We start from the raw sequence: 27,936 nt of genomic DNA, 5'->3' as shown, positions 1-27,936 counted from the left end.
CCAGGTCCTGCCCTGGATCACACTGGTGAGCACACAGCAGGGCCTCATCCTCCATGCTAATCAAGGTTAGAAGGCACATGACAGCTCTCAGGGGGCCTACAGCTGACAGCTTCAAGTCCTTCCTAGAGGTGTGAAGCTGCAAGGGGGCAATAGCTGGACTAATATCAGGGGACCCAAGGTTTGGGGGTATCCTACTCCACTTCGAGAAGATGGAGGTGAGGCTAGTTTGTCCCACTGGGAAAATAGAATTAAAAATTGATGAATAAGTGAAAAGCGATAGGATATATTGGAGTATATGAGGAAGCCATTTGCTTTAAAACTAATATGGCCTGACCTTGTTTTTCCAGAAAGGCCTGATGTGGCCTGTTGAGCATGCATTGTACATCTGCTTTAAACATTTACAATATCCCAAAACCAAGAATGATGCCTTCAAGGATGGGGATGTTGCCTCCCCCTATCAGCATTTCTTTAAGGATAAGCATTTCTTCCCAGAAATGAAGGATTAATTACTGACTTGCTTTCACTCTTCTTGTGACCCCTGACCTGCTGACCACCGATTTGCTGTGCTCACCTTGTGACCACTGACCTGCGATGCTAGCAAAGCATCTCATGACAGTAGTAAAAGAGACATGCCTGTCATGGAACTCTTTGGATGGATGCTCTTTGTTCCAAGATGGTATATACCCACTCTGTACAGCCCGCCTCTTCAGAGCGCTTCCTTCATGGTGGGAAAGTCCTCCTGGGCTATAGTTCTCAAACCTGGCTCATAATAAACTCACTCCAGTTTCAATTTTTAGATTGATTATGTATTATTTGCCTTGACAAAATAAAATTTTCTAACCCAGAAAACCTCTCCACAAAGGCAGAAGAGAAAGAAAACAATTTTATTAAATAAGCATAAAACCAGAATGTGATATGCATCACAGGCAACCTGTTAAGAGATTGCAAAGGCAGAAAGAAATTTTACCCCTTATATAGCCAAGCAGATATGACCCATTACATACATGTCCTTGAGATAAACCAGAACTAGTCCTCAAGTAAGAGGACTGGATAGCACCATTTGTCAAACAGAGTTGATCTTAAATTTATCTGGTAATTGGGGTCACCATCTGTCTTAGTTAATTGATTTTATACAAAGGAAATATAAACTTCTCCTATCTTTACGACAAGAAGTAGTTTTACAGCTCAATTCCAGACACCTGCCAAAGTGATACTCCTGTCTCCCACAGAAACTGGGAGACAGGCGATCTCCCTTGATGTTTACCTTTCAAGGAAATGGCTCCCAGGTCCTTGAGAAAGACATGCCTGGGTCATAAAGCTGACAAGAGGCTTATTCAGGTTCTAAAAAAGATTTATGAACATATATTTCAAAGAGACAGAGAAAGAACTTACAAGTTTTCTAAAGTAAATACTCTAAGAAAAGGAAGGGGAGAAAATTCTCTTCCCTTATTTTCAGCAAGGGGAATTCAGCTCCTCGTTTTTAATTTGTATTTACCTTTAAGGCCCCTAAGCAGGAAACGAATAGCAAGTTCCAAGGTGAGGGTCGCCATCGTCCAGCTAGCTGGTCTTTTATCTTGTGCACCGAGAGGACCTGAGGGTGTGATTTAGACTAGAGTGAGGGCGGACAGACAGAGCAAGGCAGGGTGTGCCGTGGGGTGGCAGGGGTGGATTCAGTCTTTATGGGGCTCTTTGTGGCTAACAAAGAGGTTGAGGTTTGGGAGATGTGGGGCTAAGACTAAACTGGATAGCCAAATTGGGTTTCTGAAGATTCAGTATTAAGATTTCTATAGTCAGAGAGCAAACTTAGTGGGACTCAGACAACCCCTGCTTTCTATTTTAACCCCCCACATCACAGGTTGAAACCCCTCAGTGAGAGGAATTTGGACGAAGCTGAAGTTGGATGTAGGTGCTCAGTGGGTGTTATTCTGACATCTGTATGGGAAGACAGTGCTCACTGCCCAGTGGGAAGCCTGGATCCCATGGCCCAAGTCTTTCAGTGAGGGACACCAGCTTCCAATGGGCCTGGCTCTGTCCCAGCTCAGCAGCCTCAGGCTCTCCTCTCAGGCCATCCGGTTTCCTCAGGCTTCTGAATGTTGCAGGTGCTGAGGGCCCAGCTGGAATCTGGGAGTGGCAGGAGGAAGAAAGCCTGCTTTTAGTGTCTAATCCTCTCTTTCTGTGTTCTCTTCCTCTGCCCTCAGGCAACACCTGTGCTTCCTAGAAAAGACACACTCATCTTTCAGGTTGTTTTTCCTAGCTCCTGCTCCTTTCACATGGGTTTTTTTGTTCTTTCTCCTCAGAGACAAGAGAGAGAAAGACAGGAAAACACACTCACACACACAGGGACACACGCACACGGAATGTGAGAGAGACAGACTCATTCAACGGTTTTCCTGGTGATCTAGGACGGTCTTATATTTTTCTCATATGCGGTTGAAGATCCACATCAGACTCACGTGAGCAGATGCAGGGGAGGGATAAATTCTCCCCTACCCTTCTATGTTCTTCTGGCTGGTCTAAGGATTAAATTGACATGTCACAGATCAACAGGAGAAATTCCAGTTTAATTTCATACATACGAGGGTTCCCCAAGAATATGGGGGCCCAAGGACAAATCAGGCAGTTGAGGCTTATACGCCTTCTTGAGTTAACGAGAAGGGGATAGTGGTTTGGGACTTCAAAAGGGAAAGCAAGTCACATGCAGATGGAAAAGCAAATATTTGGTAAACAAATGTTTGCTGGGCCGTGTAGAGACAATGGGATACAGAGCAGACTGCTCTCTAGGCCCTGCCAAGTCTCCCCCATGACCTGTAGCCCATATTCTCTATAGATATCTCTGGTGATAGCTGTATTCCAGGAGCAGGCCCTTTATCTAAATTCTTTTAGGTAGTTAAGGGGGTAAATAACAAGAAAAACATCCTGAGTCTTCTCTTAGGAATCAGTCTAAATTAATCTTTATGCCAAGGAGACACATTTTGAGGTGGCAAATTATGCTCCCCTACAGTCCCACCTTTGAAACTTCTCCAAGAAGTTCTCAGTCCAGAAGCCGAATTGGTAGATTGTTCCATCTCACTGAACCAGTCTCTTAATCCTGACAGTAGGTCAGTTTGGTTAAACTCATTTTGGAAGGCAGTGATGCAGGTGGACTCCTAAAGTTAGCCCTATAAGGTGCAAGCAATTAAATATTTAATAAGAGGCATTTCTATAGAAACAAAATAATAAAATTGTTAATGGTTAGAACAAATGATAAGCCAGTTGAACCTAGGGGCAGCCAGTCAAAAAGATTTCTAGATGTCATGGTTGAAACATCTTTTGCAGTTTGAAACATCTCTGATGATATCATTAGGTGTTTGAGTAAACTTTCGGAGTGGTTTACACAGCAACAGGCACAAAGATTGTTTAAACATGGGCTATTACGCTGGTCTCTCTTAAGTTCATATCAAGTTGTTCAGCTTAGTTTGCAAGGCTTCAGGAAAAGGGCAGCTTTAGTTCTCAATGATTCTGAGTCAAAAGTGAGAGAAAAATTAGAAACATTAGTTTGGAGAGTTGTAGCCAAATATTTGAGGAAACTAGAAGAATTCAGGATTCAGTCCAGTTTACAGGTGAAAAACATAACCTCAAAGACAATGAACAGAACTAGAATCTAATATCCACAAGTGTGTATTATCATTTCTACTGAAATTATTTTTTCTAACTAAAATCACCCCAATTTTTTTTTATCAAAGATAGCCAAGTTAAGACTAACTTACTTGAAAATAAGTCTAGTTTTAATAAGCTTGGCCTGATTGTTTACACAAATGCAGCAAGAATAGCAATTGATCATATAGCCTCTTTTAAATCTGCTTTGGTGGAACTTTTCATGAGGCATCTCCAGATTGAACTTTTAACCACCTCTTGAGGCTAAGAAACCAAGCCAATGTTTTCCACCAAACTATGCCTTTAGATTTGGGTTAATTCCTCTCTTCTTGAGTTCCCCCAAATATCCTGAGGTTTCTGCACCTGCCAAGAAGTGACCTTCATTACTCACCTGGTAAAGCTGCTGGGAACCCTGTAAGCAAAAAAATTTTTTTTCCCAAGGCCAACTTTTCCAAGGGGACTTTATTGGCTTCCATAAAGTCAGTCTTAGTTCCTTAAAGCTGTCTGGTTATATCTGAGTCTATGTATGTTTCTCTCAAACATGACATTCCAGTCAAAGCCTTGATAGTATAACCAGTGTTTCCAATTGTGTCCTGTTACAAGAACAGATTCTTAGTGAACTTATCTAAATAAGTTTATTGTCATGAAAATAAGAATACTTACTAAGAGTTTCCAAATTCTGGAGGGATTAGGTAAGGAGAAAAAGAGAAATATTTCGATTCTGCTTACAAAGGTGTAATTTAACAAATTGCTGTAGGTCATTGTTGGCTTAGGAGAAAAAACATTTCCTTGTATCTGGAAAAGATAAAAGAAAAAAAGATGAAAGAACCAGTAAGATTTCAAATAAAAAACCATAAAAGTTATAATCATCTTTGTTAGTTCATTTAGTCCCATGTAATTAATTCTTGCTGACCTTGATCTTTTGTTAGCAGTTTTATGAAGCCATCAGTTTCTTTGTTAGTGTTCTGCAAATCCTTACCCAGTTCAATGGTATGATCTGAAAGTTATTTGAAGCTGGCATTCTAGAGTACTTTATATGAATCCCTTTGAAGATGAAGCATATTTGCAAAAGCATCAGAGTAAAACAATAACTGCCTGTAAATTACACAAGACAAAAAGGCATGGTTAAATCTGATTACAATGCAATTGACAAGGAAATTTGGCTATTTCTGTAACACACATTTTAAGATAGTGACTAGAATTATGACTGATAACGTTATACCAGGACATAGCAAATTTTTGGAATTTCATAGAATTTTTAGAACACATATTAATAGCATTTGCCCATGAAATGTAACTTACGGTGGTTTATCATCACTTACTTGACAATGCTTCCCATGTAATTTAACATGCCAAATAAGCCTGATTAATTTAATATCTTCCTTTTTACAAAAAGAGAGACAAAATCCTTTGAAATGTTCCGAAGGCCCTTTGGAACATTTAAAAGTTAGTTGTGGTCAAAAAGACTTCATTTAGAATTTGATTATGGGAAGTTTGTAAAAAATATCAAACGATTTTAAAACACTTGGTCAAATAGAATCATAGGTCACTGTGAAACAATACTTAGTTATCCATTTAACCATGATGATAATTAAAGACTTCTCAGGCAAATACAGAATGTTAAATAGTTGTAAGTAAAACTTAGCTCTTGTAATGAAAGACTTGATAAAATAACATAGGAAATTATTTTGATAAAACATGAAATCCATGCTTTTTAGGCAGACCACTCAAAGATAAAGAAAAACCTTTCACAATCTCTTCAACAAGGGCACACCAAAAAGCCAAGAAAACTTTGTCCTTTTAAGAGAGAGAAAACAAAATTCTAATTTTGCACCAGCTTACTTCTAATATTAAAACTCATTTACTCAATTAAATTCTTTCTAATCATAGCCAGTTTGACCATGCATAAAACTCTTTTCTCAAGGTTCCTTTTCCATAAACTTTCTATAACTTCTCTTTTTACATTCAGATATTGTCCTATGCTTATCCTCTCTTTAGGACAAAATTATTTTCTTTTCCCTTAACAAAACACATTTCCATTCCTTAAGCCCCCTTTTTTTTTTTTATCATAAATACATTTTATTTTCCTTACATACAAAGATGTTTCCCTTATTACTTCAGTAGTTTAAATTGCACATATTAATTAGAATTTTTAACTCTTAGAAACTTTAATTTCTAGTGAAAACTAAGAAATAAGCAGTTGTGAACTGTTTGTTATACCAATATATATTTTTTGATTGACAAATTTATGAATACATTTCATAATTTCTAGAAACATGTTTCTCCATAGTACAATCTTTCAGTAAAGCACAAGACATTTACTAAGAGATCCAAATTTATCTTTTAGTTTCTCTGTAATAAGAAACCAAAAGTAGCTAAACCTATGTTTAGTAATTAAGGTTCATTATTTTATCTTATTTGGAAGTGATCTAGATATTTAATGAATTTCCATAATTTAATTTATGAAAATTCTAAGGTTTCTAGTTACCAAAAAGATTTTAAAGCTATTTTTAAGCACATATATCATAACACATAATTATTGCAAAAAGAACACCTAAACATTTACCTTATTTACGTTTATTTAAATCATTTTTTCTTGACAATTATGTTTAGATAGCCTACAATAAGTTCATTAGACATTAGAAAAAGTCAGCTGTCATTCCTATCATTCTAAGCTATTATATACACATTTGTTTGCTGAAAAATTTTGTAACAGAAATAACATGAACTTATTTGACTTTTGGTAAATCTAGGTAGAATTAAAAGTTTTATATTTAATGCTGATAACTCTAAAGACATATCTATTTTAGTTAAACCAAACTTAAATTAGCTTTAATATTGAATATTTTCCTAGATCATGTGAACCTGAAAAACATTTAGATTGGTTTCTATTATATTTCTGAGAACTTTTAGGAACACTTAGAGTGCTTATTCGTTTTTAAGTAGAACTCTGTCAATACAAATAATCCATAACCAACCTATAAATAAAAATTGGGGTGAGTTTATTATGAGCCAGAGTGAGGATTATAACCTGGGAAGGCCTTAGAAGGTGTTCAGAGAAACGTAGGTTTCAGTACAGTCTTATATCTTTTCAGAACAAAGAACATACATTAAACACACGTAGGATACATTTCCATCAAAATTTGAAAGAGGTCTTCAGTTGCAAGTTAGCAGGTCAATATGATCTTGATGTCAGGAAAGGGACTAATCTGGGCGTTATCAATAGGGTGTAGGAGGGGAAATATGCATTCTTATCCTAAGAGAGTGCTTTATAAAAAGAGTTTATAGGTTAAGCAGATGTACAATGTATGTTTGATAGGCTGTAAGTCGGGCTTTTTAGTTCAAGCTGAATCAGTTTTGAACTCAAATAGTTACCCCATATACCTCAATATGTCAGAATTTCTTATCTCAGCTCTTCTAAATTACCTTTAGTAATACTACCCAGAGGTTGGAAAGTATCACACATTTACAACATGCATATATAGATATACATACAGACAGACACAAAGAGAGATCTCATGGTTTTCATTTTAAAATTTTCCTTAAGTTAGACTTTTGGGCAGGGGGCTTCTACTGCAGTTTACACTTTTAGAGGTTTCTTTTCCACCTCTTTTTTCCCCTTCAGTCAGAGGAATTGGGGATGGTCTAGATAGAGTCCCTGCAGGCACAGGGAAAGAACGTAAATTACTTTAAGGGGGACTTTGGGTTGTCTGTATCTGGTCTCATAGAGATTTGCAAAACAAAGACAGCTGTTTTCAAGTCCTAGCCTGAATATCAAGAGACTGACCCCCCCATCCAACTAAACTTGCTTCTTTATATCAGGGAGATTTCCAACTAAGATGTAAATTAAAGGGTCTGTGTTCTAGAACTTTAGGACAGTTATTTAGACTGAGAGCTCTCTAAAAAAATTTTCTTTTCAATTTAGAAATTTTTCCAATTTAAAACATCATCATCTGCCATTGACAAATAGGATCTTCTCAATAGTGACTCAAACCAATAAGCCTTTTTACAGCTTAACCATGGACACAAGAGGCATCCCCAAGGGAGAGTACAAAGGATGCAGCCCTCAGAAGACCCAAGGAGTTTACTCCCAGAGTTAGCCTGAGAAAGCAAATGTGGTAATTATGAGGGGCCCTGTTTTTAAACAGCTGTTCCAAAACACAGGGTATCATGTGTTTCCCCCCTCTTGAATAGAACAGGGTGACTTGCCCAGACAAAAGTTCATCAAATTATTCTAGATTCTCTAAGCTCATATCCACAGCCAATTCTGCTGCTTACCAGATGCATGTGTATCCTCTGGCTGGCAGAGACCAGAGGGAATATTTTCACTGGTCATAAAGACAAACATAGAGCAAGATGAGAGAGAAACCTCATCGTGTTGTTCTTATATGCACATTAACAACTTTAGCTAAGTCTTGAGTCTCTTGGAGTCAAACCAATACCTAAGAGGGATATGCCCCTGGGTTGGAGATTACATGATGTTTTTATGGTGTATCCCCTTGCACAGAAATTTTCTTGAGGTTGGTGGGTGACCTAGTGTCCATCTAACTTGTTCTGTGACCAATTATCCTAGCACAAGTGCCTTTTTTTTTTCTGCTTTATCTCCCCCAACCACCCCCGTACACAGTTGTATATCTTAGTTGCAGGTCCTTCTAGTGCACAAGTGCCTTCTTGAGGTGGTGAACACCTTAAAGACTTTTAAATGCTTGACCCATGCCCACGACTTTTGTGGCTTTGGTTTCCAAGATGTCCCTTAGCAACAGCGTTATGACAAACAATACAATAGACAGAGACAAGACAAAAGAAAACAATGACTATCTCTGGTAGGAATGGGATCAACAGAAAACCAGAGTATTCATTCCAAGTCTTTACCAGAGACACTTATTCCAAAGAAACTAGCTCCACAAATATTTTCTCCTTCTACTCTAAATTGAGAGAGGAAAAAAAGACTGACCACTCTCATTTCCAAGAGACCCTGCAGACAGAGATCCAGGAGGCCGATGCAGTAAGAATGCTCACTTTCTGCTGGCTCTTGTTAGGGGTCCCAGGATCGTTCAGCTGTAGCAGTACTGGAGTAAGCAGCATTTAACCCCTTAGGCTAATCCTGCAGACTATGCCAATTGTTGGGGAGGAAGAAATTTTCCTCTACCCCTCTAGGTTCTTCTGGCTGGCCTAAGAATGGAGTTGACATGTCACAGATTAACAGGAGAAAATCCAATTTAATTTTGTACGTATGGGCATTCCACAAGAACATGAGGATCCAAGGACAAATCAGGCAGTTGAGGCTTATATACCTTCTTGAACTCAAAAGAAGGGGATAGTGGTTCAGGACTTCAAAAGGCAGGAAGGCAATTGACATGCAGATGGAAAAACAAATGTTTGGTGAACAAATGTTTGCTGGGCCATGCAGAGACAACGGGATACAGAGCAGACTGCTCTCTAGGCCCTGCCAAGTCTCTCCCAGCACCCCTAGCCCAAATTCTTTGTAGGTATCATTGGTGATAGCTCTATTCTTGGAACAGGCCCTTTACCTAAATTCTTCTAGGCAGTTAAGAGGGAAATAACAAGAAAAGCTTCCTGAGTCTTCTGTTTCTTAAAAATAATTAACCTAAATTAATGCTTGTGCCAAAGAGGTATATCCTAGGGGGGCAAATTTTACTCCCCTACAGAGGATAAAAATGCAGATTCTTTGACCTTGTATGCTTCCAGAACTGGAAACTCTTGGGGGGGGGGTGGTGGGTCCAGGAAGCTGCGTTTCTAACCAGCACCCCTCCATGCTTCCTACATTGGCGGGAGCTTGAGAAAGGGGCTCCTCTAGAGACAGTCTGCCTAGGGAAAGGGCACTGTCCTCTGAATCAGAAAGGCAGGACTGCCACTTACTGTGTGGGTGACATTGGACAAACCTCCCAACCTCCCTCTGTCAAAGAGAGAGAACTCCTCAGCAGTTTGGGGAGGGTTTCATGAGAAAACGTATGCACAAATGGTCTTAAAACTGCAAAGTAGTATAGTAAAAACAGAAGTAGCATAGCACTGTTTCTGCTTGGGAATCTTCTGGGCCTTTAAGCATCCTTACGTTTGCAAAATACCGAGTCCCCTAAAGCATCAAGCTCTCTTTCTCCCCTAGCTGGGTCCACTGCCAGGTCTTCCTTTTAAAGACGTTCAGAGGAGGCTCCAAAGGGAATTCCAGGACCAACCTGCTCTGCGCGGGGAAGTGCATGAGGCTGCCTCCCAGCCTGTGCATGCTTGGACCCATGCGCTACCCAGTGATGTCATCTACACCTCGCCCAGGTAGGAGGGAGTTGCATCAGCTTCCTCCACTAGGGGCACCATTGAGGTCTAGTGCCCAGGTTCCTCTAGCATGGCTGCCCATGTTCCTCCGGGGTCTCATTTAATGTCCAAATGAACAACTTACATGATATGAGGAAGTAAAGTACACAACCAGGTACTCATTGGTCCTGTCTTCAAGAATGTGCTGATCTTCCCAGTGGGATTCCAGACTTGTTGAGGGCTGGGTTGAATATTCTCATTTCTATTTAATGCTAAATTGGCACTCAGTTAATTCTTGCTGAATTGAAAAGCTTTTAGCATCCTGGTTTTCTCAGATCTGGCCCTGCGGGGATCAAATACGATTAATTTTTAAATAATAATAACAATAATAAATTATTAAGAACTTACTATAAGCACTTACTATAGTCAGACGCCAAACCTAAGTGGGTTATCTATGAATTATCTCCTTTCATCCTCCCTACAATTTATAAGCAGGTACTTTCACAGCTTAATCTACTGATGAGGAAGTGGAAGCTTCTAGCAGCTAAATCAAGTGCCCAAAGTCACACAGCTGTCAGTAACGGGCTGGGGTCAGACCCCAGTCAGTCCCTTCCCCTGATTCTTTTTCCCCTGAACTAATCAGTACTCCTTTATAAAGTCAGATGCTGTAGCAATGGCTGCTGCCCTCTCTTCCAGCCTGTCCAGAGGAATTATGGTAAGAAGGAGGGTGGGATTTTGTAGGGAATAGTGTCGTCTACATGTATGACTTTGGTTTCATTTATTTATATATTCATGCTTTGGGGTTTATTTTTTTAACCATTTTCAAAAAACAGCCACAAACTCCATGTGATTTGATCTCCACATCAGCCTGGCGAGCTGGTCAGGAAAAATGTTGCTGCATTTTCTTTGAGGAAAGAGACTCGGAGAAGCTATGATTTGCTCGAGGACAGTGGGCTGGGAAGTGATGGGGTTGGGCCTGGAACAAGAGATTGCCCACTCCTGTCCCAGGAAAGGCAAAGAGAGCCAGAGCCCAGAGGGGGACTCGCCGGGGCGGGGGCCGGCTCCGCTGGATCTGCCCGCAGACTGGCTACCACTGCAGCCGATTTGGAGACGAGGCAGGTTTGGGAGAACTCATGTTCAAATTACTGCTAAGAAAGAGAGGATCTTGGAAGGTGATTTTAAGATCCTATTTCTGACTTGGAATGACTAAACCAGCAGCCACAACAATCACAACACAAAAACTTCCCAAAATAAAAAGAATCAAACCCTGCAAACCGGAAGCCTTCTCTGGGGAAAAACAGGCATGCACGGGTCATGTCATGAGTGAGGATGTGGTCATACCTTCCTGCCCCAGCCCGGGGCTGACTCCTGAGATGTGGGCCAACGTGATGGGCAGGGAGCGGAGCCGGCTGTGGTGACAATGATGAAGACAATGGGCTACCAGAAACTGAGGGGTTTATGTTGGGAGAACATCCCAGCTTTGGGGAGGAGGGCTGGAACCTTGGCTAGATGGCTCAGCTGAGGTGCCGGGGCCACGGCAGCTCTTGGGACCAAGAAATGATGTTGCTGAGAAAATGCCCCAGGGCTCCTGGTGCGCATGCTCCCGTGGCTTTGGCTGGATGACTCAAGACTTGAAAACACTAGGCTAGAACACATCTGTGGGCCCCTCTCGGAGAACTGATTATTCTAGCTCCTTCAAAACCTCCCAGGTATGGGTTGAAGTTTGGGACTTGTGATCACTGGGTACTGGCACAAGGTCTTTGGTCTTGGAAATTGAGAAAGTGAATATACAAATGGACAATGGCTGGAATAGATATAAAAACAGAACTCTGACCCACAATCCGCAGTAACCAGCACAGGAAGCCGGCCTGCTTTCTCTAAGTCAGCCAGCACTTCTCTAGCAACCTGTCCGGGAGGCCAAACAACAACCCCTGTAACAATCGGCCCCAAATGGCCAGGATTTGATTAGTAACTGATGGCTTCCCTAATTTTTGTCCCTGCCTCCAACTTAGGATCTGCCAGAGAAAGCCAAATGTGTACCCCTAACCAATCACACAAGATGTCCCCTACCTAGTGAGGCTACCTCCGGCTTCCCCACACAAACAGCCTCCCAGCAGGTCACACCTGAGCCTTCCCCTTTCTTTCATTATGAAGCTTTCCCAGTCCTCTGCCTGCCTTTGAGTCTCTGCCAAATCGCAAGCGATGGTGGCTGACTCCCTGCAGTAGCAGCTCTGAATAAGTAGCCTTTGCTGGTTCTCATTAGAGTGGTCTTCATTTATTTCCACAAAAGCATGCATCTGACCTATAAAGAGCCCTAAAACAAAGTGGGCAGGGCCAGCTCAGAGGGCTCCTGCCTCAGCACTCCTTCCAGCTTCCCTCAACTCCTGGACTTGGAGCAAGGGGTGGAGGGACACAAGCCTTGGGGGATAATTTCAGGGCCTCTGTCCTAGGCTGGTGGCAGTGAGACAGGAGGAAGTTTCACAAGAGCAGGGAATTTCAGAGAGCAAGGTCCCCCTGAAAGCCAGCTGCTGGGTCAAGGGTCCCCGGAACGTGGCAAACAAGCATGTGTGGCTGCCCTCTTATAGAACCACAGCACAATGATCAAAATCAGGTCGTTCACATGATATGCTTATCTAACTTACGGACCTTATACCGATTTTTCCATTTGTCCCAGCGATGCCCTTTGGAACGAAAGCGAATCCAAGAGCACGCGTTACATTCAGTTGTCATCTCTGTTCAGTCTCCTGTCATCTGGAACGGGCGACGTCTTTCTTTGCACTTCATGACATTGACACTTTTGAAGGGTGCGGGATGGGGGTTCTGGAGAAAGTCCCTCACTTTCTGTCTGGTGTTTGCTTGTGATTAGATTCAGGTTTGTACCTTGGCAGGGGCCCCAGGGGTGAGGCTGAGCTCCCCTCAGTGCCTCAGGGAGCCGCCTTCGGTGTCCACGTGTGACTTCCTGTGTGGCCTGAGTGGAAGCTGTGCCCCAGGTGCTGCCGGCATCCTGGTGAAGAGAGCTCAGTCCAGAGGGCAGCTGTGCCCCAGGAGGCTTCTTGTCATTGCTATCTCAATCAACAGCCAACCCAGGTCAGCGTCAGGTTTTTTGGTGAAAACAGTGACCTATTAATGGGCATAGTGTAATTTAGAAATGAGCTCTCATTTCTGAGATTAAAGGTGTTCAAGATGTGTGGCTAAAATATTTTAGAGAGCATTTCCCATACTTCTGTAAACAGGACGATGCCCTAGTCATCCTGTATCCAGCCTGGGTCACTGGTGGATTCTGGTGGCCTAATGCTGTCTTGGCTTTTGGCTTGAATGAATACTTTGTGCTGGGTAGGTCAGAGGACCTATAAGAATGGAGAACTGGAACTTTCTTGAGCCTACTGAATAGGGTATATGAACATTTTTTTTGTCCTTGCTTGTTAATAAACAAGTTCAGTTAAAAAAAGTCTGTACATGTATGAGCCAAAAGTTGGTCTTGAACTTGTTTTCATCCTAACCTGGTGGCAAGAGGCTGGGTGGAGTTGCCTGTCACCATCTTCAGACTTACTCCCCAGACTTATCTCTCAGATCAGTTTGCAGTTGAGGGAAATTTCTTCAGTACTGTCACTGAGCATTTAAGAAAGCCCACGAACCCTGTATTTATTTATTTATTTACTGAGGAAGATTGGCCCTGAGCTAACACCTGTGCCAGTCTTCCTCTATTTTGTATGTGGGTTGCCACCACGGCATGGCTGATGCATGGTGTAGGTCTGTACCCGGGATCTGAAACTGCAAACCTTGGCCACTGAAGTGGAGTGTGCCAAAATTAACCACTACGCCAGGGGGCTGGCCCTCACATACCCCTCTTTTAAGTTCGTGTGAGGGACTCTTGGATGTCTCATGCCATCCTGCATTTGCAAACAGAACACACAGCAAGTCCTCCTCAGAATATAAAGCTGTGATTCTTCAACTCATTTACATATCGGCGTTCCCCCGGACCTTTTTAAAAATCCTGATGCCCAGGCCACTCTTTGGACCTGTGGAATCAGAATGTCTGTGGATGGGGCCTGGGCGTCAGGATTCTCCAAAGCTCCTGGGTGATGATCAGGCGTGGTCAGGGTTGAGAACTGCTGGAGGAAGGATCCTGGGCCCACAGGTGAGTAAACAGCTGGGACCTACCCTCCTGCCACTTCAGAGAGCAGGACCCATGAGGGGGCCAGGAGGACACTGGAATGTTCTTCTAGGGTTGGACACCAGGCAGGCCCGGGATCTGGTTGTGCCGTGGATGCCACCTCGCTAGCTCATCATTTTTGAGTTATCTCCTTCCCTCCTCTCAACCTCTTGGAAAGGTCCAGGTGTGAGCAATGGAGGGAGGCATAGCTTTGACCAAGAAGGCCTGGTTTGGGATTTGGGGTGAGGTTTGGCCCCCAGTACTGGCCAAATTTAGTCCTCACACACCTGCCTTAGCGGCAGATAGCTGCTCCTGCCCACGGTGGGAGGAAGGTGCTCGTGTGAAGAGGCCACGTTGAACGGTCTCTGGAAACTCCCTCTGGAAGGTTTTTGTCTCATGTTCAGTTCCCAAACCTTCCCCTCCCTTCCCACCCTGGGTGCTGGCCTGTGGTGGGGCTGTGGTGGCCCAGTGCTTCAGCACCCTCTGCCCTCCTCCCTTGGGGACACTGGGAAGGGAACGGACATCTGTGCTCTGGCGCAACTATTTTCCAGGGAAAAGCTATGGGGATGTTACTTCTGCCTGGCTCCCAGGGCAGCAGGGGGCCTGAAAAAACAAACACAGGAATGGCTCCCTTCAGTTCTCAGGAGGAGGCCGGCAGGCACTGGCGTTTCAGTTCTAGCTCCCTTGCTCCAGTATTACTGGCTTTTGCACTTCAGGGACGACACCGATGGAGACTCGTTGGCAGTGTAGACTCCCTGAGAGTGGTCAGCCTGAAGGAGCTGCTTGAAGAGGCAGGAGGGGCCGCTCTGGGAGAGGGAGTGACGGGGACAACCTTATATGGGGGTCAGGGGGCCCAGTGCTGGCCAGGGAGGGAAGATGTCTGCAGGATGAGGGCCTCGAGCAAAGGTCCGGGCCTGTGGTTGAAGGGCAGGATGCCTGAGGCCAGCGGGCTGATGGTGGAGAGTGGCAGCCCTGTGGCTAGGCCGGTGTCCTGTAGCCCCAAGGCCACGTCCTGATCTTATCCACTAAAGAGACCACCATGGACCACTCTCACCTCAGACCGGGACCAAGTTCTGGTGGGACCCTGGGCGCTGTGCTGGCTGGGTAACCAAATGCACTCAGGGGGCCTCGAGAGGCCAAGAGCTTCTCTGGGAAGATGAGAAGCATTGTCATCAGAAGGGGCTGCTCTGCATCTCTGACCACGTGCAGAGCAGAGCCCCAGGCTTGTTGGTGCACATGTCAGCTCCCTCCCCCTGGACTGATTCCTATTTCCCAGCCACCACCCAGAACCCAGGATTCTCAAGAGCCCTATTGCTCAGACTTCTCAGCTCGCTCTGCCCAATCTGAGCATCCAGTTATTAAAAGTTCATCACCGTGAGAACCAGGCCTCTGAGGAGCACAGAACTGACCAGACCGGGGAGAGGTGTCACTCACAGTTGGGCCTGCGGTCCCCTGGCAACTGGGAGAGGGCCTAGAAACGGTCAGGAGACAGAGGCCAGGCAGGTGGCCTCCACCCCATTCCACACCAGGTGGCATGTGTGGCAGGAACAGGATCTGGATCTGGGAACAGGGTTTGGAGTTCAGAGGTGCTCCTGCATTGGCACCCTGGCTCTCTTCTTCACTAGCTGTGTGACAGGCTCGCTGCCCCTCAATCTCCCATCACCTCGTAAGGTGAGCGGGTACCACTCAAGGGCATGGAGGGTTGAGACTTTAAACAGAATGATGCGTGTTGTGTATTGAACCCAGTGCCTGGAGCACGGGATGGGCTTCATAGACATCAGTCCCCTTTGTCTCCTTCCGTGGGAACTGTGCTGACGGCGGAGCTGATCATGAGGAAGTCGAGAGCTAAGTCATCAGAGCCAGGGGTTTGTGGGTATGGCCTGCTTCCTTTGAGATCCATCCCCCAAGGTCAGGCCGAGCACAAGGACCATTCCAGCTGACACCCAGGCATACCCCAGGGAAGGGGAAATGGGTCCCATTTCTCCAGCTTGGACTTCCCCCAATGCCCTCCCACCTTACTCATTCACTTCACTTCCATAGATGTCACTAGCTTCCAGGAACATGGACCAGTTTCCTGGCCTCTGAGCTATCCTTCCCACCATGGTGCCTGGCCCTAGATGTCTTTGCACAGCCAGTAAGCAGCTCCTGCAGGTCCCAGCCTGACCTGGGAGAGGGGCCTGGCAGGAATAAGGTCAGAGGCCTGGCAAGGCTGACTCGACACTGAGCCAGTAGCCTGGGGCTCCCTAAATTCCCTCTGACTGCAGTAGGCTGGTCCCAGCACCCAGGGTGGGGCTGTGCCCACGGAGGGGGGCCAAGGGCCCTGGCTGCCAAGGCTGGGAACGGGCAGGCCGTTACTCGGCCCTCCTAGGATAAACAGAGCTGTTTCTAGGTGGGTTTCACCCCGTGCGAGCCAGCTCCCTTGGTACCTCGCATCCTCACACCTCGGGCTGGTTCTCACAGCCAAGCATCAGAGTTGGGGCTGCTCTGTAGCAGCTGCTGATGTTTCCTAAGTGCTTTACGTTGTGCATAGCACTTTTTGAAATGCTAGTTTCATCCTAAAACAACCCTGGAGAGATAGTATTATTGTCCCCATTTCACAGAGGAGAAAACAGAGGCACAGAGAAGTTAGGAGTTGTGCCCAAGGCCACTAACTAGTAGAGAGTCATACTCACCTTTGCACTTTAACTCCTTGAACTCAGCAGGTGATTAACAAATGTTTGCTGGGCTCCACTGATTTAGCGAATGATATTGCTCGTGTGTCCCCTGCCCTCGCTCACCAGCACCTCCATTTGAGGCTGGCTGCTCAAGATCAGTGGTGCAGACCCTCCTCCTGGGGCAGGGTGTGGGCTGTGCTTCTGTCCAGCTCCCAGCACCCGAGTCTGGGGCCCAGCGCTGCCCCTGGGGTGTGCAGAGGCTTGAGGAGGGTGGGTTTGCAGAAGGCCTCTCAGCTGCCCCACCTGGGAAGACCTTTTCCCTCTGGCCTCATTCCACTTGGCTGGAGCAGCAAAGCAATTAACTTCTTGATGGAATGTGATAGGCTCATCGCCCCCTCCGCCCGGAGTGGAATGTCGGTTGGAAGAAGAGAACGATGGACACGCCTGCCCCCTCTGCGGTACGCACTGTTCAGGATGCACTGTTCTGTTGCTGCAGGCTGGGGAGTCAGGTGACAGTTTTGGTCTTGTTGGAGATGTTTGTCATCTTTCTTTGTATTTTTAGTCTTCTGAGAATGTGGACGGCCAAGCAATAAATGTTGCCCATTGCCTCTCGGCGGAGTTCTTAGCTGCCGCCTCCACCCCCGCACAGGTGAGCTACACCGTGTCCCGGCACTGAGCTGGCCGCTGGGCTCCTATGGGGCGGGGGGTCTGGGACCAGAGGGCCTCAGTCGGAATCTCAGCTCCAGCACGGACTGCCTGCGTGTGTTAGTTCCCACAAAACTTGGTTTAGAACAACAGCGACGTACTGTCTCACAGGTTGGGAGGCCGAGAGTCCCAGATCACGGTGTCGGCAGGCCGTGCTCCCTCTGATGGCTCTCGAGGAGGATCCTTCTTGGCCTCTTCGGGCTTCTGGTGTTGCCAGCAATCCTTGGTGTCCCTGGGCATACAGGGGGGCCACTGCACTCACACAGCTGTCTGCTCCTCCTGTGTCTTCATGTCGTCTTCCCTCTGTGTGTATCTGCCTCTGTGTCCAAATTTCTTCTTTTTATGAATAACAGTGGAGTAGACCCCATCCTAATGACCTCATTTTAACTTGATTGCCTCTGTAAAGACCCCGCTTCCAACTAAGGTCACATTCTGAGGTCCTGGGGATTAAGCCTCCAACGTATCCTTTTTTTTGCTGGGGAGATGCAATTCAACCCATAACGCCCTGTTACCTTTGACACGTTACCTGCATACCTCAGTTTCTTTATCTGCAAAACGGGGCTGCTCACACATCATAATACTTATCTCATAGGGCTGTTGGGATGACTAGATAAGTCAGTATGCGCATGAAGTGCTTGGAACAGAGTTAGGCACGTAGTCGACGCTCCCGGAGTGGGAGCAGCTGTGACCATGACCCTCTTCTCGCAGTTGCAGGGCTGCAGGCTCTGGGAGGTTAGGACGCTCGCCGAGGGTTTGAAGCCGGATTAGGAACCCAATCCCTCCAATGCCTGGAAAGAAAGCCGCGCAGCCATGATTCAGGTAAGAGACCTTGGCTGCCCTGTTTGTTTCTCAGGCATTGTTCTGAGAAGCAGATCAGGCTGAGTTAGTGGGGGAATGTGTACATTTAAAAAAAGTAGTTGGAAGTCTGCCAGGTACACTCTGGAAATGGATCCAGGCTAACAGAGTTCTGGGTAGAGACACCTAGAACAAATAATTGCGATTTGTTATCAAGGCATCATCACTTTGTGACCATTTTTCATTAAGTATGTAATGTGTACTCGCTGTACTTTTGTTAGTTTTTTACTTAGCAATACTTTTTAAGACAGATGGAATCCGGATAAATTTCACCCTAGTCCCGTTCCCAAAGTGTCAGCATTATTGACGCCTCTCCTTTGCTGAACCGCTTAGTCAGATCAAGGCTTAGCCGTCCCAAGGGTAATGGGGTGATACACCACAGACTCCGGGGGTGAGAACAGATAATGCTGGTTGCCGAGACCAAGTCCAGGGAGAACTGACGTTTGATGGCTCTGCTTTGTGGAAGGAATTGTCCTGTGCCGAGGACCTTAGTGTTGGTCATTGGTTAACCAGCATGTTGTTTGTGGTAAATTGATGTTCATTTGTTTTTGACTGTATTACTGTCCTTTTCCTCCATGTGAGTTCTTAGGGCCCAGAACAGTGCTGGGCTTGGAGCAGGTGCTCAAAAACATGTGAGTGAAATGAATGAATGAATGAATGGGGATTCCAACCCAGACCTTGGTCTTCTGTGAGCTTGGTGAGTGGAAATTGGAGTCTGATCGCCCTGGTTGACCTGACTGGATGCTGGGGCTTAGACCCGGGAAGCTCAGCTGTTCCGTGAGGCCCATTCTGTTCTAGCCAGGCAACCTTGGCTTCCCCTCTGTCTTTCTCATTAACTGTCCTCTCTGAGTCGGCCTTGGAAGCTTTTCACTCCCTTGCTTGTTCTCCCTGCAGGAGCCAAAGACACATCCCGGAGAATGTGAGCGGTGAAACTCCTCAGGCAGTGGTTCTCAACCTGGCAGGCGACACATTAGAACCACCGGGGAGCTGAAAAAGTTTGCACTGGCCCCACCCCAGCCCACTGGAGGTCTAACTGGTGAAGAGTGGGCCTGGGCATCAGTCTTTGTTAAAAGCTTCTCGTGTGTGGCCAGAGTTGAGAACCACTGGAATTCTCTCCTCAAATTTCTTCAACATCAATCATTTCGGGGGCTGGTTAAACACCAGCTGTTTGGCTCTCCCCTAGTTTCTGATTCAGTGGTCTGAGGTGAGGGCTCAGAATCTTCTTCTTCTTTTCTTTTGGTGAGGAAGATTGGTCTTGAGCTAACGTCTGTTGCCAATCTTGCTCTTTTTGCTTGAGGAAGATTGTCTCTGAGCTAACATCCGTGCCAATCTTCCTCCATTTTGTATGTGGGATGCTGCCACAGTGTGGCTTGATGAGCAGTGTGGAGATCCGTGCCTGGGATCCAAACCCACAAACCCTGGGCTGCTGAAGCGGAGTGCACCAACTTAACCACCACACTGCCGGGCTGGCCCCAGAATCTGCACTTTTAATGTGCTCCCAGGACATGCTGCGGCTGTTGGTCTGGGCAACGCTTTGAGAACTGCTGCCTTCCGGGCTAGCTCATGACTGCCCTGATTCTCCCCAAGCCACAGGGTTTTCTGCTTTCTGCCCCCACAGTCCTGGCTCTTCCCTCTGCACTGCTCTGCTCTTGGCTGAGCTCTGGGCTACCCCTGACAGGGTGTAGAAAAAAATTGTTTTTATTTACTTTTTTTAAGCCCAAAAGAGATTGGAGTGCTTCAAAAGGCATTCCATCTGAGAGGGAAATGACTCCCCAAATGGGCAACTAAACACATCGCAGTGGACATACTTGGAGGTGGTGGGGGTCAGGCTCTGGACCTGAGAGGCACGCTCGTGGGCGAGTTGTTTGCTGTCTCTAGGAATTGGCTAGCCCTGGGGGGTCAGCAAGACCCCAGATGTCAAAGCAGCAGTACACGGCCGCGGTTAATGAAGACATGGGTAACAAGCCGGTTCGCAGAGAAACGGGGAGTGGCTCTGAGCAGAGCAGACATGGCAGCGGTGTTCCCTGCAGATCTATTTTCAATCTCTCTTAAAAACACTGTCTCGTCCATAAAATATGCATTGGTGTGTAACTGCCTTTGTCCTCTAGGCTCAGCCAGTGTCTCCCACGCCAGGTTGGCGGGTGTGACCGTCATCTTCTCTTTCCTTTCTGGAGTGTCCCTTGGTCACAGTTCCTGGACCAAGGCTAGCAGCAGCAGTGTGCAGGCGCTGGCCTCCCCCAGGCCCAGGGTGTAAACACAATAGCTTGAGCAGTGTCGGGTGAGGTGGGGTGATGTGGTGACCACACTGAATGTCATTTCCTGTGAGAGTTGGAGTGCTAGCCCATGACAGGACATTGAGGAACATGGATTCTCTCTTGTGATTAGCTTCAGCAGAGGCCCTCATTCCAGCTGTCAAAGTATGCTGAGCCTGCCCGTGACTGCCTGCCCTGGGGCCGTGAGGGTTTGGAAGATGACAACTCCAAGTCAGGGCTCTGCCTGAAGTGGGCACGGCTGTTGGAGGGCCAGCAGGATACCGCTCTGAGACAGGGTTTCCGTGAGGCTGGGTCTTACATAACGTGACACATGGATGAGAAGGCAGTGGGTGTATCTGGGGCCCTGCAGGGTGACTCAAGCACCATCAATGCTTTCCAGAAGCATGGGGCTCAGGCGTCAGCTGAGCAAAATTTTCTACATTACTAAGAGATTACTAGAATTAGAAGTATTAGAATGAGTAGAAAGCACAGACATGTCTCATGATTCAAAAAACGAACAGCCTGGAAACCGGACGATATTCTGGGAGCCGGGTATATATTCAGGTGGGAAGTGGTGCGGGTTGGGCGTGGGTGGCCAGAAAGGCCATTGGACCCACGACTTGTAGTCACAGAAGGCTGCAGAGGGTGGCTTAGAAGTTGTAGCTCCACACGAGCTATGCAGACAGTCGCTGAGTTTTGTTGAATCACTTCTTTTCTAAATGTCAACACTTAAAACACAACCCGGTGCCTGTCACTCTGTTTTGGCATGGGTCTCTGCAACTTTTAATACACTCGGAGCTTCTTTTCAATTTTTTCACATTTTTTGCAGTGGCTGGGGTCTCTCTCCTTGCCAGTTGGAGCCCTGCCACGTGCCAGCTGGAAGCTGTGATCACTGGTTAACCAGTAGCGGTGGGGAGCTGGGCGGGGCTCTCAGGGGAGCTAGAATGAAGCGTAGCAAGTCATTAAAAAAAGCAAAAACAAAAACCCGTCACACACACCTCAAGAGTCCTAGGATAGGGGCTACATTTTTTTTAAACCACTTGTATTATGAGTGTAAAGTCAAATCATAATTCAGTTATTTATAATTTTTACTTCTACCAGGAGCCGGGAGGGGCCAGTGGGATATGGGTTAGAAGAGCTGGTGGAGCTGGTGGGCAGTCGGAGGCCAGGAGGAGGACCGGTGATGTGCAGGACAGGCAGGCTGGCCGCTGGGAGGTGGGTGATGGCTGAGGGTTGGCTCTGGTAATAGGCACTGGTTGGGACCCAAAAGGTGTTGTCTGATGGTCTTTCTAGCGCCTCTTCCCCTGGAGCCTGAAGGGTTAAACCTAGCAGCAGCTCTGGTCGTGATGAGCCCTGCAGACCCTCCGCCTCCCACAGCTTCGGTCTGGAGTTCTCTTTCGGCACGGGGTGGGGGGGTTCTAAGCACCATGCCGGCTGTCGCAGATGGCAGCATCTCTCAGCTCCAGGTGCACAATAAAGGCACTGTACCTAAGACTGATTTGATTGTGTGCATGACGTCATCTTGATTTGGGTTCTTCTCTGTCAGTTTGGACCAGACTGGGAAGCAATTGGGACTGTTGGCAAACAAAATCCTCGTTCCTACCTTCGCGGGTGGACGTGTGAGCTGGTTCTCAGCAGTGGGATAATAGCAGGATGAGTAATCATTGTGTTACTTATTGACACAGAATAAAGACCAAATCTCTGCCGTGAGGAACTTCCCCCTGTTTCCGGTTCTAAGGAAAAGGAATTTCTCTTTACCTTTCCCACGGAGCAGAGAGTGCGGCTCCACCTCTGTGAGTGGCCTGTTGGTGCCCTGTGACGTTGGTTTCTAGGACTTTTCTCCTAGACAGGCTCTGTCCCCAGCACTGGCATGTCCCAGGCCCAGAACGTGGAAGGGCAAGGTGGATGGAAGCGGTGGCTCCCATTACATGCAAGGGAGACAGCGGGCCTGCAGTCAGAGCAGGTGGGGCCTGCCTGGAGCCTCCTGAGCCCCACGGCAGAGGGAAGGTTTGGTGTGTGGATGGAGGAGCACGGCAGTGGAGAGCTTTGGGGCATTCAGTACTGGATTGGGACTGTGCACCCTTGGGAGGGAGACTAAGCATGAAACGGGACCAGCTTCCAGCTCCCCTCCCAATCATGCTCTGGGCCCTGTGGGCAGGTAGGGGTGACAGTGGGCAGTGGGCATTAGTGTCATGGTCTCCTGGAATTCCCATCCCCTCCCAGTATCTCTCACTGAAAACCAAGGTGGAGAGAAGGAACTGAAAAGAAAAGCAAAAGACTGGAAAGGAAAAGCCTTTCCATAACGAAGATTGGACTTTCTCTGAATTGAAAAGGAAAATAAATCTCTTCTGTAGATCTCAAAATCACCATGCGTACTCCTTCTATGCCACACTTTCTAGACAACCTTAGCCCTCAGGTGTGAAGGAAATTGTGGCATTCCAAACCATACTCATGTGGAGCCATTTCCTGTGCTTCTGCTTAGAATCATAGAGCACAAACTGTGAGAAGTGGAAGGAATCTTCGAGCTTGTGGAAGGCTGAATAATGGTCCCCTAAATATGCCCACGTCCTAATCCTGGGACCTATGGTTGTTACCTTATATGGCAAAAGGGCTTTTCCAGATGTGATTAAGGTGAGGATTTTCAGGTGGAGAGATCGTCCTGGAGTATTTGGTGATGCGATGATGGAAGCAGGAGGAGAAAGGCCATGTGATGTGGGGCTCCAGTCAAGGAGTGAGGACAACCTCTAGAAGCTGGAAAAGGTGAGAACACGGATTTTCCCCTGGAGCCTTCAGAAGGAAGTCAGCACTGCCAACACCTTAGCCCACTAAGACCCATGTCGGGCCTCTGACCTTCAGAACTGTAAGAGAATTAATTGGTGTTGTTTTAAGCTACTGTTTGTGGTAATTTGTTACAGCAGCAACAGGAAACTGATACAGCATTTTCCTTTTTATGGGGTCTGATTGCTAAATTGATCCTACAGGTTTGATGACCATATTTTCTTGAATCAAAACTAAGGACTCTGATCTGACAAGAATGAGTGACTTTATGGGGATAATATGATGGAGGCCGCCCCATAAAACCAGGGACAAATAGTCCTTGTTCCAAACACATGATGGAGTGGCCAACGCACGCTCTCCTCCTCTCCTCCAAGCTCCTTTCTCACCTTCCCCACACTCTGACCTCCACACCGCAAGGAAGGAACAGGGGTCAGAGCCTCGCCACAAGGGTTTTCAGAGCATGCTGTTCATTTCCGAACGAGAACAGACTTTGGAAAGGCCTCCTGGGTCTAAAAAATGAACTCATTGCTTCAATCCTTGCAATAAACATCCTGGATGACTTTCACCTCAAACCTCAGAGGATTTCGAGATGCTGCAGAACATTCTGTGCCTTGTCTATTTCCCATCAGTTGGTGGAGAAATCGAACCAAATGTACTGGTTACGGCGGGAGGAGGCCAGTGTAGACCATGGGTGGGGAGTGGAGGATGCAGGAAAAGTAGCCATTGCTCTGTAAATACTACCGCAGACCTGCGATCTTCTGGGTGACTATTGGGTCTGAGGCATTAGTTCTTGAAAAGAATATTCAAGCAATTCGTGCGGCTCTGTGATGGAATTTTCCCACAGAAATAAGTGAGATTAGGTAAATTCCTCTTTATGGATCACAAGATCAGCAGTTACACTTCAGCATAGCCAAAAGCAGATTGCACGATTTCATTTCCTCTCTTTGGCTAGAATAAGCTGTGGTCTGCCCTTTGCTATTTAGTGAATAGGATCTCAACAAAGGCAGGTCAGCTGGGACTGATGTGTTTGGTTGACCAGAGCGAGAGTGTGGAGAGGACTGAGTTATTGGCATGCTCTTCATGCTGGGATGATGACGGTATTTGGTGAGATTGTCCTGCTGGGGTGATTACACCCTTGAAACTTAGTTGGCTTGACCCAAAATGATTGAAAAGCTCACTTTTCAATCTTACCATGTCAAAATTATGCAAGAAAAACAGATATTTCCCCTTCAACTGGTCCTTGGAAAGAGAACAAACATGGATACAATGTAGTATTTACCCTTTGCCCAACAAACTCCATTTTGGGAGCATTCAGAGCTTCCACAAAAACACTATCCATCATGAAGTTATACACATCATTAAATTAACACAGCTTACCCCGTGGTGGTCCCCCTCAGTGCCCAGACCTCAGTTTGCTCTTCTTTAAACTGGGGGATGAATTTGACCTCCTGAAGTTTCCGTCTATCTCTAACATTGTATTTTTCTCAGATTTTTTTTTTACCTAATCTGAGTTGTGACCCCTGAGAGTTATCTTCCTGTTAGCAAAAGGATAGAACTGGGGCCAATGGACTCTTGACTTTGAGCCACTTGCTCTGGGTACGTAATTCCTAAGATTTCTCTAAAAGAGTTTCTGTATCTGCCTTTTCACCTGTAATAACCTCAGTATTTGAATAAATGAGACAGAAAGTGTTATCAAGATTATTAACATGGATTTTTGAGGATATTGGAAAAATGTTCTTTTCCACCCGCCAACAGGGGGATCCATTTTACACCTCTGCCTAAACTAGGCAACTCGACCTGACATATAGGCAAGAGGACCTGGAGAGCCAGAGGGTCCAGGTCCAGGCCCCATGCCCTTTGGTCCTGGCCAAGTCCTTGCCTGCCCCCCACTTGGCTTCCTGTTCATATCAAGGAGGACACTGGACTGAGAGGTCTTTAAAGCCCCGTCTGCCTGGACAGCAGGGGTTTGAATCATAGGTGGGGAGGCGGCGGCCGCCTCAGCTGCATCAGCTGCATCCTCTCTAACTCCACGGGGGAAGCTCACGAGAGGCAGAGAGGAGCATCTGCGTCACCTTTGGGCCTGCTGGGGCGCGCGCAAGAGAGATTTGTCTTGTACAGACCTCCCAGGGCAGAATCTCCATTTCTGGAGTACAAACTATTCAGTTAGGCAAATTCCACAAACTGTAGTAAAGATTTGGAAAATCACCCCCTTCTTTCACTTAATCAAAAATCATATAAGACTGGGAGGGGGGTGGGGGTGATGCATATGCTTAACCTTCTTTCATCCCAGACGGGTTCCTTGGGGGAAACATCAACTATCCCACTGGCTAATGACCAAAAGGCCTCCTTTTCTCTCTAATGCAGCCATGGTCGGGCAAAACACACACCACTTTAAAACCACCTCTCAGCTGGAAGTACGTAAGTTTCAGCGAGTCACAAAAAAATAGGGAAACTTACAGAGAATTTCCTCGGCCACTTCCCCATCTGAGTGATCACGTCCCCGCCACGACAGCCTGGGGGTGCTCCCCTGTGAGGAGAGAAAGGTGTGTCCACAGCACCCAGCTGGAGAGAGAGTGACACAAGCCTGATTAGGAAATCCCTGGACGATGATGAGGATATAAATCCCTGCCCAGACCGCTGAGCTTCCTTCTACCGCAGGTGAAAGTCAGGCCTGGCAGCCGTCCCCAGGCGAGAAGCGACAAGGAGAAAGAATGCAGAGCTACAGGTAAGGGGCTTTTGAGACAGAGAGACAGAGAGACAGAGGCAGAAAGAGAGACAGACAGAGACAGAGAGAGATACAGAGACAGAGAGAGAGAAAGAGAGAGAGAGACAGGGAGAGAGACAGGGAGAGAGACAGATCTGGGAGTCAGGACACCTGGGTTCTCCTGATGGCTCTGAAACTCGGGTACCTCTGCTGGGTGACCTTCCTCATCTCTGTGACCTTCAGCTGTATGAAGGTGACCTTGACCTTTCTGGGTCTCAGTTTCTCTATCTGTCAAAAACGGGGCTGGATCAGAGGGTTTCTGAGGACCTTGTATGATTTGAAGCAACGAGCGAAAACATGGTGGAATCCAGTAAGAGGAAACACTGCATTCAGAGGCTTTCTTCTTTGGAAGGGTCAAGGGATTTCCTAGTGTGGCATGTTTTCTTTTTTGAAGTAAGTGTAGCTTTTCCAACGCCGGAGCTCTCAGTGCTGGCTGAGCACCACGCTCCCTGTTGTCTTGGAGGAGCAGCTGGCAGAGTGTGGGGTCCAGCCTGAGCCCCTGAGGCTAAAGGTCTGGGTTCAAGTTCCAGCTTTGCCTCTTTCCAGCTGTCTGATATCACACATGTGTTCGTATCGTAACTGTCTCCCACAATGTCCGAACTCTAGTGAATGAGAACCATCTGAATAGAGATTGTCAGCAGCTTGCCACTAATCTACAGTCAGAAAGTGTTAAGCTTACCTTCATCCCTTGCCTCGTTCTTGTGAAAGAATACAACGGGGCATGATTCTTAAAAACAATTTCTTTTTACTCTCAATGGTAAATAAATTACAGGTTTGTTTTCACCCTCTGGGTGCCTCAGTTTCTGCATCTGTACATAGTGATCTTGGTGATGACGAGGATCACAGGGTGGTAGGAAGAGAAAATGAATCTGAATCGTGTGAGGCACTGTGTGCCTGGCACAGAATGGGTGCTGCCTAAGTACTTGCCGTGACCGTTAGACTGTCTCTCTTGAATCCCACTCCCCCCAGGGAGGCCTTTCCTCTTGTGAGAACCCAAGCTCCCGCAGGAATCCCCTGCCTCCTGCCCCAGCTCTGCCTCTAACATGGTGTGGTCTTGGTCAACACTTGCCATCTCTCTGAGTTTCCCCTTCTGTAAACTGAGGCAGTTGAGTGACCTGATCTTCCAAGACCCTCCCAGCAGCTGTGTCTGCCCTGGGAGGCTGCTGGCTTCCCTCTCTGCAGTCCATCCTGCCCCCACCAAGCTCACCCTTTCCCCCTCTCCTAGCTCTGCCTTGCCCACAGGGCAGTGAGTTCCTTCCCACTCAGTTGGGGTGCTGTTCCCCCTGCACAATAGGAGGAGTACCTCGGGGCTGGCCCTGGGGCTGAGGGGTTAAGTTCGCAGCCTCCACTTTGGCGGCCCAAGGTTTCCCCGTTGGGATCCTGGGTGTGGACATGGCACTGCTCGTCAGGCCACGTTGAGGCGCCGTCCCACATGCTACAACTAGAAGGACCTACAATGAAATATACAACTATGTACTGGGGAGCTTCGGGGAGGAAAAAAAAAATATTGGCAACAGATGTTAGCTCAGGGTCAATCTAAAAAAGAAACGAAAACAAAGAACGCCTCTCTCAAACCTGGTTACAGTCTATTTTAATTGTATTTTTCATTTTTCAGCCTCTGGCTACCCTAAAAGGCAAGAAGGCAGCTTGATGCAGGCTCAGGGGAGCTGTGAGGATAGTCTCTGCCCCAATTTGTTCCCAACTGGCTTGGGAATCCTGTTCCACACCCCGCCGGCCAGGACACCTTCCCCTCAACCTCCCCACTCCCACCCCAACCTCAAAGCACAACCGTGTGACAGCAAACAGCTGAGTGATCAAGACCCACAGACCCCTCTCCCACCTCCCCTCCCCCAGGACTAGCGACAATACAGCTGA

At 46.8% G+C, this 27,936-nt stretch overlaps 1 protein-coding gene and 1 long non-coding RNA gene across 9 annotated transcripts in view; one reads left to right on the top strand and one right to left on the bottom strand.

Moving 5' to 3' along the window:
* Nucleotides 1-861: 861 nt before the first annotated feature.
* LOC139075678 (uncharacterized) lies at nucleotides 862-25,893 on the bottom strand. Of its 6 annotated transcripts, XR_011526308.1 has the most exons (6): nucleotides 25,755-25,893; nucleotides 16,726-21,458; nucleotides 10,046-10,243; nucleotides 4,547-4,728; nucleotides 3,008-4,428; nucleotides 862-2,121 (listed from the first exon to the last, which is right to left on the bottom strand). It is a non-coding gene; the product is annotated as an uncharacterized lncRNA (long non-coding RNA). The 6 variants fall into 6 exon arrangements; XR_011526309.1 differs by lacking the exon at nucleotides 25,755-25,893 and having other exon boundaries at nucleotides 862-1,341; nucleotides 1,496-4,428; nucleotides 16,726-18,284; XR_011526312.1 differs by lacking the exon at nucleotides 25,755-25,893 and having other exon boundaries at nucleotides 862-1,591; nucleotides 1,956-4,428; nucleotides 16,726-18,284.
* Nucleotides 17,191-27,936, top strand: part of IL1R2 (interleukin 1 receptor type 2) — a 36,614-nt gene continuing 25,868 nt past the window's right edge. The window contains exons 1-2 of one of the 3 annotated variants that reach the window (XM_008532633.2): nucleotides 17,191-17,356; nucleotides 18,121-18,231. Coding sequence is in view for 1 of the 3 variants with exons in the window: in XM_008532632.2 (XP_008530854.1) it covers nucleotides 26,009-26,022 (14 nt within the window). In the remaining 2 variants the exon portion in view is untranslated. Of the gene's footprint in view, nucleotides 17,357-17,417; nucleotides 17,524-18,120; nucleotides 18,232-25,747; nucleotides 26,023-27,936 lie in introns of those variants that run through there. The other 2 variants (XM_070573395.1, XM_008532632.2) reach the window with 2 other exon arrangements.

This window comes from Equus przewalskii, chromosome 14, assembly GCF_037783145.1.
Source record: "Equus przewalskii isolate Varuska chromosome 14, EquPr2, whole genome shotgun sequence".
NCBI lineage: Eukaryota > Metazoa > Chordata > Mammalia > Perissodactyla > Equidae > Equus > Equus przewalskii.
This window is presented reverse-complemented; position numbering and strand designations above follow the sequence as displayed.